Source organism: Abrus precatorius, unplaced genomic scaffold (genome assembly GCF_003935025.1).
Source record: "Abrus precatorius isolate BTA unplaced genomic scaffold, Abrus_2018 Scaffold2, whole genome shotgun sequence".
Classification (NCBI taxonomy): domain Eukaryota; kingdom Viridiplantae; phylum Streptophyta; class Magnoliopsida; order Fabales; family Fabaceae; genus Abrus; species Abrus precatorius.
In genome coordinates this window covers 4,842,504-4,866,617 of record NW_020874362.1, presented here as the reverse complement: position 1 = coordinate 4,866,617, position 24,114 = coordinate 4,842,504, and the positions used below count along the sequence as shown (strand labels likewise).

Genomic DNA, 24,114 nt, shown 5'->3' with positions numbered 1-24,114 from the left:
ACTTTGAATGCTAAAAGTGGTAACACCCAGCTGTTTATGGTGCGCGTGTTAACTTTGAACATTTAAAGTGTTAACGTGCATGCCTTTTTGGGAAATTAAGCTTGTGCGTGATAACTCTGAGCACTTGAAGTATAAATGCACAACCTTCTCTTGCAATTTAAGCCTACACGTGATAACTTTGAGCACTTGAAGTGTTAACGCACATGGTCTTCTTGAATTTTCACCTCTGAAGTGTTTACTTTGAACACTTAAAGTGTACACTTGTACTCCATTCTTGCTGAAAACACTCTAAAGTTGTCATTTTGTGCGACAGAGTGATAACTTTCAGAATTCATCATTTGATTCTTCACTCTTTTTGTCCAGATTTGTCATTTTCTTCTATTTTCTCTTCTTGAATCCTTATCCTCAAGAATCTTAACTTGGAATCTCCTGTAAAACTAGTTCAATCAACAAAATTATATTATAATTCTATTAAATTCACACAATTTGAGTTATTAAAGACAAATATTGATTTTATTGAACATTGATATATTTTTGTGCAATTTTCACTTTCCAAATTACATTTTGCATTAAAAAATAACATAGAAAACTACTTAAAAACATAGTAAAATTTGGATTTATCAATTCGCGTATGTGTATACAATCTTTTTTAGAGCGAATGCGTCACATTGCCTCACACTTATTTCCTAATTAGACTCATGACTATACCTTTGCTAAGGGGCCTGTTATTGTATACGTTATATTCGTGTGCATGAGCTAATCGATGACTATTTACTTAACTGTGTAAGACCTCGAGAAATGTTGGAGGCATTGTATTTCTATGATCACAGTGTATTGGGAGTGCGTGCTTGAAGGAGAGAAATTAGATGATTTATGACAAATGTGTGTGTCATGATTATGTGATTATTGTTGTTTGGTAAATTGTTTATTGAATGATTATGTTTTCTTTATGTTATAACTAAATTTTCTATACATTGGATTATAAATAGTAGAATAGATACTCATCCTTAATAAAAATTTCACAGAATTAGAATGATGGCACCCTGAAAAAGAATTAGATTGATTAATAGTTCAGTATAATGTAGACTTAATTACGTATTTAATGAGCATCAAAGAACTTGTTATTTTAAGTTGGCTATAGACTGTGATGATGTGCCGAGCCATATTTATATTTTAGAAATAGACTTGTATTATAGTATTCCTTTAGACTTAAATAATGGGATCCACCATACCTTGTGTATATATATCTGTAGAGGTACGGTTAGGACTCCAGCAGTTGTGACTTACTTGTGCATTTATCATGACCACAATCATTTTGAAAGACCGACCTGAGTTACTTTTTAGCAGGTTTCAGGTGTTAAGGTCATAACTAACTCTAGTGATCTCTATCTTGGAGATGATGTGGATTTGAATTTCAAGGATTTTACAGAGATAAAAAGATGGCATGGTGAAGACTAGCACCTAATCCTCAGTATGTTGGAGATGGCTTAGAACTGCTCTAGAACTTAGCTTATTTTTGTTATGTAATTATTATCTTAAGTCCCTCATTTTTTTATGAACATTTTGTAAACTACTGTAATTATTACATGTAAGTAAAAGTTTATCGTTTATATTTATTACAATTTACTTTATTCATTATAGTATGTTAATGATGAAACCTTAGAAATAGCTTTAATTGTAGAAATGCTTTAATTTTCTTATACATTTTTCCCATACTATCATTAAATATAAAGTCTATATTATTTATTCCGGTTATAATTAAGAATAGATATTGTAATTTGAGAAATAAAAATTGAAGATGTTACATATAGTCTTTTTAATGTTGTCTTATTTAATTAAGAGTATTCTAATAATGCATATATACATTTCTATGTTTCAAAAATTATTTATTAAAATATTAATATATAAAAAATTTTAAATAGTAGTTACAAGTGTAAAAAAAAGTATAAATATAGATTTTTTTAATTTATTTATTAATTTATATAAATAAAAAATATAAAAATAGTATAATATATAGATAAATATTTGTTTTAATATTTTAAAAATAAAAAATAGCACATATAATATAAAAAGTAATTAACATATAAAAAGTAGCAAGTGAACAATGTAATACGAAACATTTTAAATCTTATATACCTGAAACACAACAAAATAAAAGATTAAAAAAGTAGCACTAGTATAACATTATAATGCAACACCATTCAATTTGTTTTTATAAATAATATATTTCAATTTTTATTCAAACAAAGTCTTTTCAATATTAAAAATAATTTTTTTATTTTTATTAATCAATGCATTTTATATATAGACCAATCAGCACAAATAGTATTTCTATTAGATTCGTATGCAGAGGATAACATCCGTATTATACAAAAATTTAACACTGGTTCAAGAGAGAGAATAACATTAAATCTATACGAAAATAAAAAAAACCAATATGTAGAGATATAAAAAATAATAATATTTATTAAAATTTCATTGATAAAAACTATATGAAAATTAAAAAATTATGGGAGAAAGAAGAAACTTTGTCACTAAATTTCAACAAAAAATAGAAAAAAATATGGGAGAAAAAGAAAAAGAAGAAGGAGGAGAAGGAACAAATGTGAAGGAGAAATAAGAAAAAGAAGGAGAGAGTTACCTATAGCAAGCAGCACATGACTGATAAAGACAAAAAGAAGTGCACAGTTGAGTGAGAAAGACGAAGCATGAAGCAAAGTGTAAGTAAAAAATATAACATGGTCTAATTAAAATTGAATAATATATACAATACTATTGCATTTTCATTCTTCTTGTTTTTAATTGTTCTTATATTAAAAAAAAAGGTTGAAACAATTTTTTTTTCATTTTTAAATTTGGGTTGAATTTTGAAAATATTTTCAAGAAAAATACTTTTTAAAAATCAATCGAACATATTTTCTCTTCTATTTTTTATTTTTATTAGAAATAAAAATATAAAATGAGCAAACCAAGTAGGGTCTTATTATTTTTAAGTCTTTTTTTTTATTTTGGTATTTATATTGTTCAAATTCACTTCATTCTCAACTTGCAAATATGAAATAATATAAATAAAATTCTTCCTTCACTGAATTTATATTTTTCTTTAATTTATAAATTATTTGATTTCTTTATGAATCTCTGTGGCAAACTTTCATGGTCATTTGAAACCGATTTGAGGGGCCTTGTAAATTACTTTATTTTGTTTTGTTTCGCTCTAGTATTTCCTTCACCTCTTCTTATCTTTCGGATTTAATTATGCTGTCTAATTTTCTTATATCTTTTGGTTCTCTAAGTAGTAATGTATTTTCTTATTTTTTTGGTAAATAAAATTTTCATGTGGCAAGAAAAACATGAAGAATAGAACTACTGTATACAAGTGGTTATTGGATAATTTTTTAAGAGTAAACCACACAGGTAACAATAACCTTTAGCTGATCCTATGTTTGGTAAAGTTGAAGTTCCTGGTGAGATATTTGCATATGATATTTATCACTTTCAAGCTTCACCTCTTAAGGTTGGCTGGGTCTCTTTCTATACAATATTGTGATTTTACTTATAGAGAACTTCATTTTGAGTAGGAGTTAAAGAAATTATAAATAATCTATTATTTTATATTATAATTGTAAGATTTTATTTGGAACAAAACTTAGATGCAGTTGCTTAAATGTTGTTGGTGTTATTTAGCAATCAAATTTGAATTTTGTCTAATTTACAATATCATGAAATATATATATTTTATTAAAACAAAACTTAAATTTAATTAATAAATAATAGTTACTACATCAAAAAAATAACATGTAAATTTTGTTTTTATTTTTATTAAACATAAACTGATGCAAATTATTATATTTGAATAGCATTTTTATTATATTTGGGTTAAGGTTCTTTTAATAACAAAATATAAATTTAATTTAGATTATGATTCTATTATCTCTCACTTAGGGTCTTTTTCTACTAGTTGGACAGGAATATGTAATGCTTGGTCTAGTTTAAGAAAAGTTTTGTCTTTTAGATTTTTAGACAATGATTTTAAAACTAAATTCTGGGAAGATTTTTAAATTCTTGGTATTAGATGTCTGAAAGATTTAAATTCTGATGCTCTAGGGCCTGTTTCATCTCAAATAGTGATTGAGATTGGAAAAAAAATTCTCCTTATATTACGGTCCAAACGGGCTTTAAAACATTCGAGTTATTCCCATAATTGATGTTGGCCCAGATGTGGCTAACTGATTTCCTTCTTCTAATGAGAATTTTTCTTTATGCTTTGCTTATCACCTCTTAGATCATGATATTGATTGCAATGATTCTGAGTTATTTAGTCTGATTTGGAAATAACAAGGACCTAAAGGATTAAATTATTCCTTTGAAAAGTTGCTCGTGAAAAACTGCTAACTAATGAAGAAAGGTTCATTATAGGTTTTTCAAGTTTTGATTCATGTAATCAATGTTGTAATTGCCTAAAATAATTATGCATATTTTTAGGGATTGTCATTTTGCTTCTGCTATTTGGTATAATTTTGTTGTTAGAGATAGTTGGTTTCCTTTTTTTAGTTTGGAGCTATCTAAATGGCTTATTTTTAATCTCAAATGTAATTGTTTCAATGGGATAAATAACTAGAATATTCAATTTGGTGTTGTTATTTGACTGTTGTGGTTAAATTGGAATGATTAAGTATATAGGAAATATGTGAATTCAAAAGATTTTTTTGTGTAAACTGAATTTTTATTCTAAGTACTTCTCCACTAATTCTATCTCTTCTTCTGTTTCCCTCTACAGGACCTGTAAGCATGAAGTTCTTGTTGGTTGGACCCCTCCTTTATTCTGGTGTTTCAAGCTTAACGTGGATGGCTTGGTTCATGATGCTCAGGGTTGGCTTCATGTGTAAGCCTGATCAAGGTAGTTTTTATGTTAGCTTTATAAGAAAGTTGGATCATTGCTTTGTTATTTAGTCTGAGCTGTGGGCACTTTTAATGAGACTTATGCTAGTTAAAGACAAAGTTGGAGAGTGTCTTAATTTAGATGGATTCAAAGTTAGTCATAACTTTAGGTATTTCTAATGTTTCTCCTAATCATAAGATGTATCTTCTCATTAGGGAAATCAAGTTGCTGATTTTTTCTATTAGGATAGTTAATATTTATCATATCAACTGTTGTGAGAATTATCTTGCAAACTAGACTTTTCAAGTGCATAAAGATAAACTTGTTTTTGAGTTTTCCCTCCTCAGCTTGTTCTCATCCTCCAAGAGGATGATAGGAGAATTTGTTTTTCCAAAATAATTAGTTAGTTGTTTTGTTGTTTGTTAGGCTTTTACCCAGTTGATAATAATTAAAAAAATATATTTTTATTATGTTTAATTGATGATATTTGCATAATTAATGAGTCATATTTACTATTTTTAATTTAATAATAAAATATATTGATATTTTAGGGGGAAAATTGTTATGATTTTATTCGGAAAGATTGCATTTTTAAGCCGTATAAAAAAAGTTAAAGATTGTTTGTCAAACCATTCAAGGCATACGTCAAATGAAGTATGGAACTTCTAAGTATAAAAGAATTTAAGGCATACATTTCTAACAATTTGACCACTATTTGTTTTCATAATTTTATTGTTTCCCTTTGTTTCAATTTTACTGTTAATTTTTTAAATACTAAATTGTTGAATGAATATTTTATATTTAAATATTTCCTTAATATTAATAATGCTAATACCTATAAAAACATATAAATCCAGAAATTCAATGTGAATTATTTTTATTTGCATCAACATACATAAAATTCTTATAAATATTGTTGTGAACTGATATTTCATTTAATAATAAATTTAGATTTAGTAATATGTAGAACTTATCGGTAACAGTCGGGAAGTTATAACTCAATAACATTTTAGTTTCAGACACAACAAACTGTCAAACTATATAAATAAATGAATACCAACCTATACTTACAGATAATAATCTGTCGGTGAAAGTATTCAACACCCTTTACCTATGGTCACAATAAGATGTAAAGTAATATATATATATATATAGTACAGGCTTGTGTATGGATTGAATTCGAATAAAACTAATTTTATTTAATTAAATAAATAATATTTAAATTAAGTCATTTTATTTTTAAAAAAAATCAGTTTTAAAATCTGAATTTGGTTTAAAATTAATTTTAATTCACTTATAATATTTATGTCGGTTTCCATAAAATTTTTTAATTAAAATATTAGCATTTATAATATATTTAAACTCTCAATGAAAAGATGGTAAAATTGAAACTATAAGCACCGTACATTAAGGAAGTAACGCAAGATATTAAAAACATTTAAGTTATTTAAAATATATAGTTTTATACTTTATTGCTTTTAGATCTTATCCATTGATCTAATATGAGGCCTGTAACGATTGGTTTGGGAGATAAAGGTATAAATGGTTCTTGGTTGTTAATTGAAGCCACGAATGTAAGCATGCTCAGCCATTAAGATAGTTTAGAAGTGTGACTGTCTAAGTTTTAGACTTAAAAAGAGATTCAAGTAAAAATTATGTTTTATTTTTATATAGAAAAAAAATTCTAATTTTTAATTGCAATTTGTAGTTAGAAAAAAATAAAAAAAAATTCTTTAATTTATTGTATCTTACTTACCATAAATATAGTCTACTTTTTTACTTTTCTAAATTTAAAATTTCATTTAATTCTCAAATTCTACTCTTTTTAGCATTAAAGTTCATAAAATTTTTTAATTTTTTTCAAAAATTAAACAGTTCTTGAGTTTGTCAAATCTAAATATTACTATCCAAATTTTTTAATCGTTTATAGATTTTTTTTTACAGTCTCAAAGACTATAGCATCAGCTGAAAGAATTTTTTTCAAAGTTAAAATTAATCAAAACTTACTTAAGGTCATTAATATCACAAAAACGGTTGAATGATCTCGTAATTTTATCAATCAAGAAGGAATTTTTAGAAAATATTGATGTTAATGTTATCATTAATGATTTTACATCTTAAAATGCTTATAAAATTTATTTTTTATAATTTTTTATATTTTTATAGTTAATTATAACATAAGAGTTGTTTTAATGAAAGAATATATATTTTTTTAATTTTATTAGAAAAAATTATATTCACTTAAAAAAGTGGTATTATTTTAATAGAAGTAATGACATATGCTTTTATTTTATTTTATTATATTTTATAATTTTTTAAAAATGAGCCTAATTTTTTATTTTGTCTAAGGGCCCTAGAAAGGTCAAGAATAGGTCTGAGTGTAAGGATCTTTGGTCACATGAGACTTCTTATTTTATATGACAAATAAAATTTGATTTTGTTAGATGAGATCCAATATAAATTTAGACAAAAAATAAACTTAATTATCTGCTTCTATTAAAAATCTGAATTTTTATCTGAAACAAGTTACTTGTTTGCGGTGACTAGAAAAGAAAATACAAAAGTAACTAGGTAAATTAAACTCTCAACAAAAAATAAAATTAGAATCAAGTGAAAGTAGAAGGGATTTCAATTCATAAAAGAATAGAATTTGAAAAAGATTTTACCCTGAGAACTGTTAGAGAAACAAGGATTTTATGCAATGCTGAAATACAATGAAGACAATGCTAAGGGTCAGCACTTAAAGAAGGTTTCCCCGACACCTAAAAGCAAAGCCATTCCTAAAATCAACAGAACGAATGATGAGTAACTTTAACTAGACTAAAGGGAACCCAACAACAAATATTTGGGAGTGACATGCTCTTTCGCCTTGATACATGACTAACATAATTCTTTTATTCTTACAATATGTTTCTCACCCTTGTCAATTGACCCTGTAGAGTTTTGCTGCAATTTTACTTTGTAACTGTGTATTGGTTTATCCACATGTTCAATTAACACATTTTTAAACAACGACATTAGTTTAATACTCGGCTCGATCTTGTGATTAAAGAGGGAGCATATATGAACTCAAATGAAAATGCCAACTGCTATCAATGGGACAACTTAGATTAAAGATTCTATATATTTCTCTATATTTTGAAATTTAGCAATGAAAATAGAAAAATGAATGGTGAGCACAATTAAAGTAGAATAAGAATGAAAAGCTAAGTTTATTTCCATTATATTGCCATAACGGTACATACACTGATAAACCTCATAAGTAGAATGGTGCAAAATGGCTCTTATTCATTTTTTTCTTCTTAACGAGAGAAATAGGATATAGACCGTCCTAATAGTTTGTCTTTATGGTGATAAGAAAGCGATGCTTTCCACATACTTATAGTTGTAGAACTCACGATATTGAGGTACAATATATTCAAATTGCTGCAGTGTTTGACCATCGGAGTTATATGACATCAACGGTTGATACTCAGTTCCTGCAAGACATTCAGTGCAATCTCTCCAAAGGGCATAGATTTCGACGTCGCTGTCAAGTGGATGAATGTCGCGTATCTTAGTCCAGGTATTTTCTTGTTCTAAAATCCAAATTTCATACCCAATTTGTCCTTGATCTTCAGAAACTGTGTGCTGGACAATGTACGCAATGGAATCCTCGGCCTCAAGAATTTTACCGTTTAGAGTTGGGGTGTCGAGCTTCCAGAATCGGTTGGAGCAAAAGTCAAAGCAAAGGATGAATGTGTAATCGAAAAACAAGGAGTAATCAATCCCATTCACAAAAGCAGAGGATCTAAAGGGTAGTAGATTCCTAGGCAAAGTGAAAAAACAAGGATCCACATCACGAATAACAGTCCAGGAATCGGCGCTAGTATTGTATAGCTCTGTAAAAAACATAGGCTTTGCTTTTGTATCGTCATTAGGGAACATGCAAAAAACATGAATAAGCTTGAAACAGTTGAAAGTGTTGGGATTAGAACCAAACCCAAAATAATAACTAATATTGAGACTGTTAGAAAAAGGCGAGGGGGGAACATGCTTAGCCTCTCTTGTGGCTGGATTCCACAGAACAAAACCAGGATTACCATCATTGTACCAAAGACAAAAAATGCCATTGCAATGACCCATTGGATAAATAAGGTCAGAACTGTATTGGCCAAAGGGATACTGTTCAACTGGAAGCTCAAAGAGAACAGGGGCATTTGAGGAAAGAAGAGTTAACCTGGTTATACTTTCCTGAGAACAAGTGTCGAAAATCATGACACGCTCAATGGATGCTCTTTGCCTCTGCCTCTGGCTATGCCTCTTTATGAAGGTGTTGCTTTTGAAGAGGGTATTCCATGATTGCTTCACGCTCTTGAATCGCATCAATGACTTGGTTGGTAACCTCTCCAGTATATCTTCGGTCAAATCTTCTGACAACGTTACCACCATTCTTCACCCTCTCCAAATCTTCTATCAAATTCTCTCTCTCAAAACACGAAGTTGCTTCGATTTAGATTTTATGTAGAACACCTTCACCCATCCTTGTTTTATACAGCTCCGTAGCAGTTAGAATTGTGTACATTTGACTATATTATAATATTAATATAGCATTAAATAATATAGCTTTTAATGTAGCATTAAATATATATAAAAATATTTATTGCACTATAATATTAATGTAACATTAATTATTACATTTATTAAATATAATGTATAATTAAATTAAATAACATTATTAAATAAAAATAGAATTACTATAAAATTTATTATATATATTAATTTATAAATTTTAGCATTATTATTAAAAGTTAATAATATATTATATATGAATCATAAATATAATATCATTTATTTCTTTATTTTGAATTTCAATTATTAATTTGTGTAAAATATTTTGAGCTAGTAAAATTGGAATGCATGATAACCAAATTTAAAATTAATTGTTTTTTTTATATGCTAACATTTTAATACTAACATTTTTTCATTTTGTATATTTCAATTATAAGAAGTTTATTTTTATTTATTATTATTAATTAAATAATATTTTCCCATCGTTATATTGTACAACTAATAAATTTCTCATACACTACATGAGTATTATTAAATTAAAATAATTTTTAAAAAATAATAATAAATATTTTTTATTAAATAAAAAATAAAATTAGAGTTTTTACTCTGTATTTTTAAAAAAATTTATTACTACAAAATCTATATATATAGACGGATTTTTGAACTATTACAGATAATTTTTAAAATTACTGACAAATTTATAAACGAACAGAAATTATCTATAATATTTTTATCATTAAAAAATTACAGACAAATTTATTATATAAAAATATTAATTTTATTATATAAAAATATTAATTATCCTGTGAAATTAATGTAGCATTAAACATTACATTTATAAAATATAACATATAAATAAATTAAATAAAAGTAGAGTTACAATAACAATTAAGACCAAAATATATATTTGAATTCTTTTATAAATTTTATTATTACTGACCTCTATATTATAAATTATAAATGAGACTATATTATTAGAAAAGTGAAATATTAATAAAACTACTCTTTTTCATAGTTTGTCACGAGTATATTTTTAAATTAAAATTTACTAATATTAATTCTTAAATTATACTTTTCCCTTCTAATGATTTAATTTTTTTATATACATTTTTATTAATTTCATTCAAAATTTTGGACTTTAAAATTGTTACGTAATTTTTCTTTATTTTCTTATATAATTTTATATTTTTTATAAATGCTTATTTTATATATTTATAAAAATTCTTAATTTTTTTTTAATTTTTGAAACTTGAAATTTATTTTCATAAAGTCTTATCTCTTAAATTTATGGTTATTAGTATATATTAATTGTTGATATTTAATTAAAAATTTAATATTATACAATAAAAAGTATTATTTTAAAATAAATTATATTTTAAAATTATTTAATTTTTTTAAAATAAACTTTAAATTAGTATTGTGATTGTAAGTGAAATAATTTGATCTTTAAAATTTTTATTTAAACTTGTTAGTCTTTGACTTTGTCAAACATCAAACACTTTTATATAGTTTTTGTTGTTAGGTGATACTTGTGATGTTTTTTTTTTCTCTTCTCCTCCATTTTCTTTTTTTCTTCCATTTTTTTGGTGCTCTTTAATTTCTTTTTATTTGTCTTTTGTATTATCTATCTTCTATTCCTCTCCTTTTCTTGAATTGACTCATTTCTAAAACATTGTTTAAAAAAATAACTTATAATGTTTGGTATATATTGTGCATAATATAGATTGAAAAAAAAAAGTGAATTATAATTAAGGATAAAATTAAGTTAGACTAGACTATTTTTTTGCATAGATGAGTCTAGTTCCTTTAATAATTTTAAAATTTAAGTTTGACATATTATTTGTCATATATTTTTTATTAAATTTAATCTATTTTTTTAAAAAGTCTTATTTATTTTATTAATCTTTTTAATGACTTACTTCATATTAAAATATTTAATAATCATTTAAGCCTCTTTATAAATAATTTAGTAATCTATAATATTAATGTAACATTTAAATATACATTTATTAAATATAATGTATAATTAAATTAAATAACATTATTAAATAAAAATAGAATTACTATAAAATTTATTACACTATATATGTATTAATTATTCTATGAATTATAGCATTATTAAAAATATAGCATTATGAGAAATTTCAGGAAAGTGTATGTGTGAGGACAATAAGGTGTCAAAAACATGTAGAAAGCTTTTTTGTTTTATAGTTAAAAAAATTAATTTCATTATAAAAAATATTTCTTTTAATGAGTATATATATTTCAATAAAAATAGAGGTTTTTTTATATCAATTTTTTCAATATTAATTTAAAAAAATTATAAAAATATGAAAACTTGTCAATAATAATTTTTAGTATTTTAAATTATTTTATCTCTGAATTTTTATATTTGTAGAAAAATTTGTTATTTTTAATTCTCATAAATTTTCTAACATTTTTTATTTTAATATATATTATTTTAAATATCATATAAAATAAAAAAATGGATACAATTTAAATTAATTTATATAATATGTATTGATAGAAGTTTCTATCAAGTAGTAATGAGCACAATCAAGAATCGGTATACATTATTTTTTTTTGTTTTTGTTTTCTCAAGACTCACCTATATTCTGGAAGCTCTATTGATGTAGAGAGCTCATTGGATCGGTGTTCAGAGTACTTAAGCATTATATATATATAAAAGACTTAAACTTTTCACAATTCTTTACTTCTTGATTAATCAATTTTTTTTTCTTTTATTTTTTTGTAAACTACTTTGATTATTTCTAAATTTAATTTTAAATTTAAAAATTAAAAATTTAAATTTAATTTTTAAATTGTTTTTTACAATAAAAATATAATTTTTTCTTATATAAAGTTTTTAATACAGAAATATCAAAATTTAAAAAAAAAATTATGAAAATATGAGAAAATTTAAAAAATTATCCATAACAATGATTGTTCTTAAAAGAGGCACCAATGATATCTAACAAAAAAGTTCACTTGGTGTGGAGTGTACATGTCTAGCTTTTTTAGATGTGTTAGGTACTTGCTGGGATTTAAAAGACGAGTTTGTTGAGCAAGATAATTTGCATTTCTTGTACAATATAAATAAAATATGTTGTTCCACCAACTAAGTATGACTTTTATGAGTTTGACGTTGGTTTTTCTACTTCAAGTAGTTGATTACTCTTTCATCATAGCTAAAAACATGCAGCAACAACACTCAACTCACTCTTCTTTTCCTTCAAACAACCTTCCAATTTCTCCATCCATTAATGAGAGGAACTCTACAAATCATGAGATACTTCTTTTTGTTAAGCTAGCCTTTAATATAATTTAACATTGATGTAATTTTAACTTATAATTTAATATTAATGCATTAAAACAGAAATGGTGGAGAAAGTTCCTTTCATATATTGGTCTAGGATCACTCATTAGAAAAAAAAAAATCAATTAGAAAATTTAAAAATAAATTTAGTTAGCTAGCTATCATATAACAACATGTAAAAGACAACATAATTATAATTTATTAAAAATAATAAATTTTTGATAAGGAAAATACAAATCTAATACCTTTTTATTAATTAGTACCATATCAGTACTAATTAACTCTTTTTTGCGATATATATTTAGTGTATCTCACATTCATGATATTGCACTTTTATTTTTCAATCATCTATTATTTCTCAAAGTCTATTTGTAACAAAATATAACCATCAAGTCTAATAAACATTCTTTAAATACAATTCAAAGATAATAAGTATGAATAATACGTTTCGAATTTTTATGTATAGAATAATAAGGAAGTGAGTCAATAGGAGTGACTTTATATGTTTCAAATTTCAATACAATAAAATATAATATCAATTCGTAAGTTATAGGTAGAGTCATATATATAAAAATAACTTTATACAGTTCAAAATTTAATTTATAGAATAATAAGTAGATGTGTAGTTAATTTTACATAAATATATAGATATAGATTATTGATATAATCATGTAAAATTTTCTTATTATTTAAATTACTTTGTGTATTTTGTATGATATATTACATTTTGTATAACATGATTTTAATGTTTTTATATGCACACTTAGCTTCATTTCTTGATAAATAAAAAATATATATACTATAATTTGTATAATTTAACTGTTAATATTTCAAATTATTATATATTCTAACCTCTCATTCTTGTCAATTGATGCAATAGAGTTATGCTGCACTTCTAAATTGTAATCATTCATTGCTTTATCCACACATCCAATAACACTTTTCCAAACAATCATTCATTGTGTGTTCTACAACGTACGCAATGGAATCACTGGCTTCAAGAATCTTACCATTTAGAGTTGGGGACTTGGGGGTGTTGAGCTTCCAAAATTTGTTAGAACAAAAATCAAAACAAAGGATGAAGGTGCAATCCGAATAGAGAGAGTAATAAATCCCATTCGCATGAGAAAGGACCCAAGTCCACCATATTACCAGGTAAATTAGAAAAACTAGCATCGACATCAAGGGCCGTCAAGGAATTGGTGCTGGTGTTGTATAGCTGTGTAAAAAACAAGGGTATTCTATTTTCATCGTTATTAGGGAACATGCTAAAACCTTCAATAATCTTCAAGTCATTGAAAGTGTTGGGATTAGTACCAAAACCAAATAAGTAACTGTTACACATATCGTTACCATGTCAATTCTTTAGTCAATAAAACAACTGTAGTCAAGCTTGTTTTATACAATATATTGTTTAGCAATCGGTATGTGTACTATCTATCTATACTAAAATTTATTGTACTATAGTACTAATATACAAATATAATAGTAATATTATTTAATTGTATGTAGCATTACATATTATTTTTATTAAATAATATTTAATTAAACAAGTTAATATGATTAAATACAGTATTCCTTTAATATAGTCAAATTATTATTATTTTATTATATTTAATGTATATGTATTAAATATATCAATTTTCATGTGTTTTAAAATTTATTCAAAATTTATTCAAAATTTTTTTATTAAATAAAAAATACTTACAAAAAAATTTAATACCAAAAATATATATTATTTTTTAATAATTTATATTAATAATAATTAATACAAACACTTTAGTACGTTAAATGTATGCACACTACAATTGACTGAACCATAAAATTTATATCATATTAAATATTATATCTTTTAAAGTAGCGTTAATGTAACATTAAATAATATAACTAAATAATATTTTATTTAATACAATAAAACTATTAAATTAAACAAATATGTACTAAATATATAGATTTTTATATTTATAATATTTATTAAATTTTTATTAATAAATTTAAATTTAAAACTAATAAAATATGAGTTTAATTTAAATACATTAACAATTATTTTACACTCTCATCCAATTAATGATCTCCATATCAATAATAATTGTTAATTTTTTATAATAAAATAAAATAATATATTTATTTAATACAATAAAATATTGACATAAATATATATAAACATTAAAAATATGAATTTTTATATATTTCATATTTATTCAATTTTATTTACTAAAAGTAAGGAATTAATATAATTTAATACTAATAAATGTATAAATTTAATTTTAATACATTGAAAGTATACTCTCACCCAATTATGGATCCCATATCAACAACGAATATTATTTTTTATTAATTAATATCAATATATATATATATATATATATATATATATGGTTTATTCTATTTAGTTGAAATTGTAAAAGTATTTAAACCGATAACTCATGTTAAACTCAAAATATATTAAATATTAATAGTAAATATTTTACTACACAAAAAATTTGATTGCCTTTTGTAAAAAATAAATGTTTAACAAATATAATGTATACTTTAACAACATCATATTAGTATTTATAATATACTTACATTTTTTATAGTTAAATTTTGATAAAATCAAGTTGTTAAAAAATTATAATAATTTTTATTGACATTTAAAATAAATTTAGTTGTTAAACATATTATAACATAGAAAGAATAAAATAAAATAAATTATATAATATATATAAACTGATAAAATAATAGTTTATTTCTTACCTTTAAATTTGGTACATATATAAATACGTATCTATTTTATAATATTGTATTTATCATTTAATAATCTTTATCAAGAATATAAAACTAAATAATTATTATATAATTAATTGAGATCCCATCATTTCAAAATTTATATGTTATATAAAAAATTAAATTGAATTTATAATTATTGAAATTTATAGAAAGCAACTTAAAAATAAAATAAGAATTGATATGATAATAATAAATGAGATACATGTGAAAAAATAAACTCGATCAAAATAAATATAATAATAAATATATATTATGAAATAAATTTTAATATCATTATTGAATATGTTTAAGATGTCTCCACTTCAGTATTAACTGTCATGTTCAATAAATATGATATATACTTTAAAAATATTATAATTATTATATATACAATATTTATTAAGTATACAACTTTTTACACATTTTAAATTGAATTTAATTTTAGTTTATTGTTAGTGTAAATTTTTTTATAAGGTCAACATTATAATACATAATATAATTTTATAATTATTACTAGTGTAGCAACTTGAATTAAAATACAAGTTATTGCTAAAAAAATTAAAATAAAAGTTACATGGTTAACAACAAATATATATATATATATATAAGTTATGAATCTAAATAGTCAAACAATTCACTTAAACTTGGAGTAATCTCTTTCTTACTTTTAAATTCAACCTATACTAAAATTTAAATATTTCAATAATATTTTACTTTGTTAAAATAATTGAAAATAGTAATGTCGATTTTTATTTTATTAATATTTCTTTCCTGTTACGCTTTCTCACCCATGTGTCATATAACTCATGTATTTCACGAACAAGGTAATTTCGGGATAAGGCAGACGACACTACAGTGCAGAAACAAGTAGTTAAAAATTTTGTACACTAAAAAAAAGAAGAGGGAAATACAATAGAAATGTGATATCACATAATAAGTTTTAAACAATTAAACATTTTAACTTGAAAAAAGTAAAAGGTATATGTAGTTGATTTCTTTATATTATATATATATATATATATATATATATATATATACATTTATTTATTTATTTATTTTTCCTATATAAGCAGAGAGAACTTAAGAAGATTTTTTGCATACTCTAAATAATTTATGGACATTCTTCAACGAATGTGATTTTTTCATTAAAGGATGTTAAATAAATAAAAAGTTAAACGCGATAAACACTTATGACCAATAAAACAAATATGTAAATAGATAGATAAACTATGGAGCGTCTATAAACTTGTTTCTTTTATATTTTTAGATTAAATATATTTTTTCTCAAAATATTTATTATTTAATTATATGCAGAACTAAAATCGCGTAAAATATTAAACTTTCGAATTACAATTTTAACAATTAAATATGCACTAATTTAAATTCTGTACTGCTTAGAGCCTTTATAAATTCTAAAAATGATAAGTAATATATATATATATATATATATATATATATATATATCTGATAAATATGGTGAAATCATTTAAAAACACATTTAAGAATTTATTAATTAAAACTATTAAAAATTAAAAATAAATTTAAGAAAAATCATATTTATTTATTAGGCTAAATTACACAACTAGAAAAAAATAGTAATAAAAAAAAATATGGTTGCTAAATGTTAAAAATCGGTCACTAAATTAGGGAGCAACGAAATTGAGGTGGTATCGAAAATAATTGATTGCAAAGCAAATTAGTGATGAAATAAGCAATTGGTCCCTAAATGTGTAATTTAGTCACTAAGATATTCGGTGACTAATCCATTTTGTTGGTCATTAATGTTCGTTGCAAAAAATACGTTGACAACCAAATTTTGCAACCAATTGGGTGGTTGCAAATCGGTTACTAAATTTGACAAATAAGTTGTTCCCAAATTCACTAAATGCAATGCGCAAGGGGTAAGTGAATACCTAACAATCGTTAGTCCATGCATGAGAAATCAAAGCAGTAAACTAATCCAAATACTCACCTCACTCTGAAGAAAAGAGATTATACATTAAACGTGAATACTTACAATTAAGATACGTGGTATTTTTCCTCAACGCTTCTTTCTATTTCTTAGTCAATTTAATTGTTATATGATCATGTCAGTTTTGTGATCACTCCACGGGTTTGACTTTTTTTAGGGGAAGGGTGGTGTTTGTAGTGTTTGTGGATTGTTATGTCTGACATAAAACCAGGTGAAGGCTATACGAAATTCTTTCCATACAGAACAGCTTTGGTCTGAAGTTGTTTTAGATTACAGGAAAAGAGAGAAAGTTATTGTCATTGAAGTGGAGATCAAATTTGGAACAATTTGTGTTAATTCGAATTAGAATATTTAATTTCTGATATGGGCTCGAAATAATGTGGTCTTCATTAGACTCTTATAAAGGTATTGTATTTATCATGTTAAAGTGAAAGTGGCACTTTTTGAAAGAAAATAACTGATGTTAAATTATGTTTTTGGGAATGTTAAATTGTCCCTGCTTCTCATTTGTTTCATAAAGTATGCTCAATTCAACTTGAGGTATTCTCAAAGCTTACTGTATGAAGTGTTATCCTGTTCATTTCAATTAATGTGAAGGAAGAACAACTACGAACATAAAGAGGAGCTTTGAAGATTACATGATATTATCTCTGCATTACCCTTTAGGGACAGCTGAATGTTTCTTTATTTTTTTCTGCTGGCACCTTGTACATTATTGTCAAACACAAGTGAAGGACTGGGGTGTCATTTTTCTTCTCTTTCGGCTCTCCACTATCCTTATCTTCCTTTGTATTCTAATGAATTAATGCAGCATAAATTGACTGTCTTTTGGAAGTTAAATTTTACCATTGTGTGTTGGTGTCTGTTCTTTTGGTTTAGAGTTTTGACCATTTGCAAAGGTCAACTTTTTATCTAGAAAATTTTTCTTTGCTGGCCTGAAATACTATTTGCAATGATAATTATGAGGACTCTTTCTTGACCTACTTGCTTCTCTGTTCATTACTACTGAATACTGTGAAAATAAAAATAATTTTGAGGTCCTAAAATTCAGAGGCAATGTTGGACACGGTTTGGTAAGGCGTACCAGAGTTTGCAGATTCTCACTTAGGCATAGTAGATCAAGACAAAAATACAAAGGGGCTATTATACATAGGCATGCTGTCGACAGAAATTAAACACTTCTTGCCTCTGAAATTCCACATCGGAAACATCTAAATATTTTCTATTTTGTTTATTTAATTGATGTGTAAACTCCTATTTTAATGCTTGAAATATACAAGTAGTGTTTGTCACATTGAGAGAACAAATGATTTTATTTTCAACGTGCGACATGACATATAATAGAATATCATATCTTATTATTGTCTTTTGTTTTCATAAATCTGTCAAATATAATTTAAGTATTATTAATTTGGTCCTAAAAGAATATTTTATCCTTTAAGCATAAGAACCATTTCGATTGCTTAGTTGACTATTTTATTTTTGTTAAAGAGCAGTCCACCTAACAGAGCAAGACCAAACTTTTTTTCCCACTCTCTTTGGTTAAAATTGGGTCTTTGGAGTCAATGTCCAAATTAGTCAGACAACACTTTCTTTTTATCACACTCTCATTAGTTGACTTAAAAAATAAAACACTTGATTCGCACAATTTCAACCTTAAAATCAGGACTTTACTTTAACCTCATTATATTGATAGGTTGATTGATAAATTCCAACCTATAGAAATGCGAAAATCAAAATGAGTAAGAGCCAACTTAGATAAGTCTCGTAATAAGTAATTACACTAGACGGAAATAAAATATAATAATTTTTTATAGACTTCATCTTTTTATAATCTTTTTTTTTTAACATTTTCATAAATTAAAATGTATAAATTCATTATATCTAATAGGAGATGGTTGATTCAATGTAAATAAGCTTCATAAATTAATCATAACTTAAAAAAGTTTCATAATAAGCGTTAGTGGTAAAGAAAATAAATTATGATGAATTTTTCTCATAGATTTAAATTAATTTATAACTTCTTTCATTTAATTTTTTCAAAATTAATTATATCTTATTGGAGAAGTTGGATTTTTAATTTTTAAAATTTTTTTTTTCACGTATTGAGAATGTCAATAGACTACCTACAAGCATTACACATAGGATGTTACGAGGAGAGGAATGAAGGAAACAAGAAAAATTAAGAGAGAGAGAGAGAGACAACAGATAAAGCTCTTGAAAATATAATATCATTTGGAATTTAAAATGAAAATGGAAGTGAAATTTATAATATGTGAATTGACAATTTAATTCTCACAATCAAAATTACACCTCTAAAGCGATTAAAAGGGTTAATAAAACATAATTATTGAGTAAAATCTTATTTTAAATTTCTAAAATATTAAATGTTACTTATCTTAACTTACAATTTTATAATAAGTCATTTACTATAATTTTTTTGTTATTTTTCATATGAAAATGCTTAAATAAATATTTTTATACACTCAAAATCTAAAATGATCAAACTTATAATATAGAAAAGTAAAAAAATAATTTATTATATAATTATTAAATGAGTAAAAAATTAATTTAAAAATGATTGACATATTAATATAAACTTGATATTAATATAAAAATGTCAAGTTTAAAAAATATATATTTTTAATTTTTTTAAATCTAAAATGTCAAAAAAATTTGTTAATATTTTATTTATCTAATTTTAAATTTAAAAAGACTAAAAAATAATTTCAAATTTTTTTTTTGAATTTTTTTCTTAATTCTAAAACGCTAAAAGTTATTGTTTTACAATTTTTTTTTTTGCTAGTTTAGAATTTAAAAATACTAAAAATAACCTTAGGGTTTTATTTTTAAAAAAAATAAGAGTAAAATTGTTGAACATTTTATGTTCAACTACCATAAAGTTTAATACTAAATTTTTTTTGACGGAATCACTTTAATAAAATTATATATAATAATAATAATAATAAGGAAATACACCTTATATTTCTTTCAAAAGCATCAATTTCAACAGCAAGTTTAATTTAATAAATATTAAAAATTAAATTAATTTTTAATCATAAATGTAAGTCTTGTATACTAAAAATTAATACATTTTAATTTAATATATCTTTATTTATATTTTAAATTTTTTTAATTTAATAATATTCATATTATGCACAGGAAATTCACTAATTATCATTAATAACAAAATTAAATGCTTCCATGAATTCTGAAGATACTAAAATAATAAAACTTTTACATGATTTTTTTTCTATACTCTGAGTCACGTACAAACTTAAAAATAGTAAAAATAAAAAATAGTTTTTAAATTTTGTGTGAGCTATAAACAGGGCAGATTTTAATTTTATATTGCTTTTTTCATATAAATTAAAAAGATAAACTTTTACATGCTTTTTTCATATCTATGGGCCAAAAAGCCCTATAAATTAAAAGCCCTATTGGCTAAAAAGCCCAATGGGCCAGGGTTAGGGCCAGGACTTCAAGGACCAAATTTTTTTAATAATTGCAAGTTTCCAACTCAAATTTAATTTCATAATTAACTATTACACAAATGGACGAAACATAATCAAATTGAACACCACCTAAGAAAGTACAATAATTTGCAGTTCCAAGGTACTGAAAATAAATCATTACAAAAAAATAAGATATCAACAATTTTGCCAAATTAAAGAATGCCAAGGTCCAGTGTAGATAAAAAGTGGATGTATTTCAAAATATACACAATACGTCGGATATTGATATCATACAATTGATCGAATATCACAAAGTTAATTTCACCATTCAAGATGCAGTCAGACCAACAAAAAAGATAATCAGAATATACTTTTACCACTACAAGGACAAGAGTTGACAGCTTCGTGTTTACCTACCAGCCTTGAGTACCTACTTGTTAATCTTCAATATCTTGTTGCATACTAGACTCTAGAGTTTTTGTCTCATCATTATCTAAAACTCAAAAACAATAAGAATAGAATTATGTTTGTACAAATTATATAATAATCATAAAAGGTGATTAAAATAAATATTACCACTTGGACTTTCAACAAAGCCATGCAACCAATTCCTAGCACAAATTAACATTTGCACATTTTTTGGAAGTGTAGAACTTCTATATTTAGTGAGAACACGTCCACCAATGCTAAAAGCAGATTCTGATGCTATTGTAGTGATTGGAATGCTAAGCACATCTCTTGCTAATATAGAGAGTGTTGAAAATCTCTTTTCATTACTTTTCCAATAATAAAGCACATTAAATTTTTCAGTATCATCATAATCAACTTGTGACTCATCCAAATACAAATCCAATTCACTCTTACCAATGGTAGACTTAGTTTCATTTTGAAACATTTTAAACTCCTGCAAAATATAACATAATAACCCTTTAAACAAAATAAAAATAAGAAACACACCATAATTAAAATGACATAAAAGAACATACATTGAACAATCTTGATTTCTTTGACCTATTTCCATCTCCATGTGACTTTGACAACAAATTGGATTCATTGGAAGGTTTAGAACCACTTGTAGCATTAAAATTGTTTGCATATTCTCCATAAAGCTTATCAAACTTATCCTTCACATTGTTGACCTTCTCATGAGAGGTTAAAGGATCAAGCTTGGTATAGCAAAATCTTAAAAAATCAAGCTTTAAACGAGGGTCAAGAATAGCTCCAAAAGCTAACAACACACAATAATTCTTCCAATATTTTTCAAATTTTCCTTTCATTCTTGCAGCCATATCCTTTATAACATCATCTTCGTTCAATAAATATTCATTCAACAAACATTCAATCTTCCAAACTTGCATAAAATATAAGTTTGAAGTCGGATAACAAGAACCAGAAACCATATTTGTAGTCTCATAAAACGGCTCTAAAAATTCACATAATTTCTCTCCTTTTCTCCATTCCTCATATGATGGACAATATTTATAATTTCTATCAACCACCTGAAGAATATCAAAAGCTTTTTCATACTTGATTGTACTTTCAAGCATTAAGTATGTTGAATTCCACCTAGTAGAAACATCTAATCTTAACCCAATTGTTGTGTCTATTCCAGCATCTTGCACATAATCTTGAAATTTAATCATCCTTCCATCAGATCCTCTCACATACTTAACACTCTCTCTAATTTTAAAGAGTGTTTCATTAGTTACTTTTAGACCCTCTTGTACAATCAAATTGAGTATATAAGCAGAACAATGCACATGAAAAAATTCTCCATCACACAACAAACTATTCTGCACACGAAGATGATTTTTCAAAATATCTTGCATATTGTCATTGACAAAAGCATTATCTAAAGTAATAGAGAAAACTTTTTTATCAATTCCCCATTGCTTCAAGCAATCAAATAAAGTGGCTTCTAATTCAACTCCAGTGTGAGGTGGTTTCATTCGACAAAAATTAAGAATCTTACTTACTAATCTCCAGTTCTCATCAACAAAATGAACAGTTAAGCAAATATAACCTTCACTCGTAGCTGCTGTCCAAACATCAGAGGTAAGACATACTCTATTAGGAATATTACACATGACTTCTTTGAGTTTTTCCTTCTCTCTCATCTAAATTTTTTGAACATCTGACACAACAGTATTCCTAGAGGGCATTACAACATTAGGATTCACATAATTGATCCATTCTCTGATCATATCATACTCTGCAAAGTTGAAAGGAAGATCATGTTTGATTATGGCTTGTGCAAGAATATTACGTTGAGTCTTTTGGTTAATCTTTCTCGCACCAAAACTTACGTCTTGAGTAGGAATTGCATCTACACTTGAACTTTGAATATTTTTACAAACTGAAACATGTCGACTTAAATGTGAAGTTCCATAATGATTTTTTGTCTTGGGATTTTTTCCAATAGCATAATCATGGCCACAATATTTGCACACAGCTCTTTCAACTCCATCTTTATCTACACCAGTTTTAGTAAAATATTTCCAAACATTTGAAAATTGTTTCTTAGGTGTCTCGACACTTCCAGATAATACAGGAGGAGTTTCAGAAACAACTTCATCATCTATATTCACAGTCTTATTCATAGAATCCATAATATAATTTATTGTTCCTATGCATTAAAACAAACACAAAATAAAAATTAGAAACTATACTTTTACAATTTAAATTACAAACTATACTTTCACATAATCTCAGTAAGAAAGAAATAATCAAGTTCAAAAATAAGGATTGATGCATAATATACAAACAATTGCAAACCTGTAATAACAAAAGCTTAGACCAATTCTAGCAGAGTTTTGGTGAGGATCAGAGACATTGCTGCCAATTTGAATTTTTTCCCTTTCAACCCAATTTTGTCTCTGTAATTATACAAATAAAGATATTTTTTTTTATCAATAAGGTAATTGAATTATTTGATAAAAAAATTAAGAGAGTACTTCATATATATATAGTTACAAATAAATAAATTTCGCGGGCCACAAACAATGGTTGGATTTGGATTAGTTTACATTATTAAACTGTATCAGTTTCTCACCATTTCCATTTGTTCACAAATATAATTAAAATAGAATCACATCACCAATTTTATACAAACTGATGCTTTTCAAAGTGATAGTGATTCCCACCTACGTGCCACTGCCTTGTAAGAACCACACCACACACCTCACCCTCTCCA

General features: G+C 25.0%; 2 protein-coding genes across 2 annotated transcripts; both read right to left on the bottom strand.

Moving 5' to 3' along the window:
• Positions 1-8,224: 8,224 nt before the first annotated feature.
• LOC113859342 (F-box protein At3g22350-like) lies at positions 8,225-9,310 on the bottom strand. Its single transcript, XM_027492145.1, has one exon. It carries the CDS (start codon positions 9,308-9,310, stop codon positions 8,225-8,227), a length of 1,086 nt encoding a protein of 361 aa, XP_027347946.1.
• Positions 9,311-21,358: 12,048 nt separating this feature from the next.
• On the bottom strand, positions 21,359-23,008 carry LOC113859340 (zinc finger BED domain-containing protein RICESLEEPER 2-like). The gene is made up of 4 exons (XM_027492144.1): positions 22,258-23,008; positions 21,908-22,149; positions 21,498-21,825; positions 21,359-21,414 (listed from the first exon to the last, which is right to left on the bottom strand). The coding sequence occupies exons 1-4, from the start codon at positions 23,006-23,008 to the stop codon at positions 21,359-21,361; spliced, it is 1,377 nt and encodes a 458-aa protein (XP_027347945.1).
• Positions 23,009-24,114: the final 1,106 nt, after the last annotated feature.

Coding starts and splice junctions, on each gene's coding strand:
- LOC113859342 (XM_027492145.1), bottom strand. CDS start 9,310: ATGGTGGTAACGTTGTCAGAAGATTTGACCGAAGATATACTGGAGAGG.
- LOC113859340 (XM_027492144.1), bottom strand. CDS start 23,008: ATGTGTAATATTCCTAATAGAGTATGTCTTACCTCTGATGTTTGGACA. Junction 22,150..22,257: donor GCAAGTTTGGAAGATTGAAT/GTTTGTTGAATG, acceptor GTGTGTTGTTAG/CTTTTGGAGCTATTCTTGAC. Junction 21,415..21,497: donor CTTTGTTGAAAGTCCAAGTG/GTAATATTTATT, acceptor TTTGAGTTTTAG/ATAATGATGAGACAAAAACT.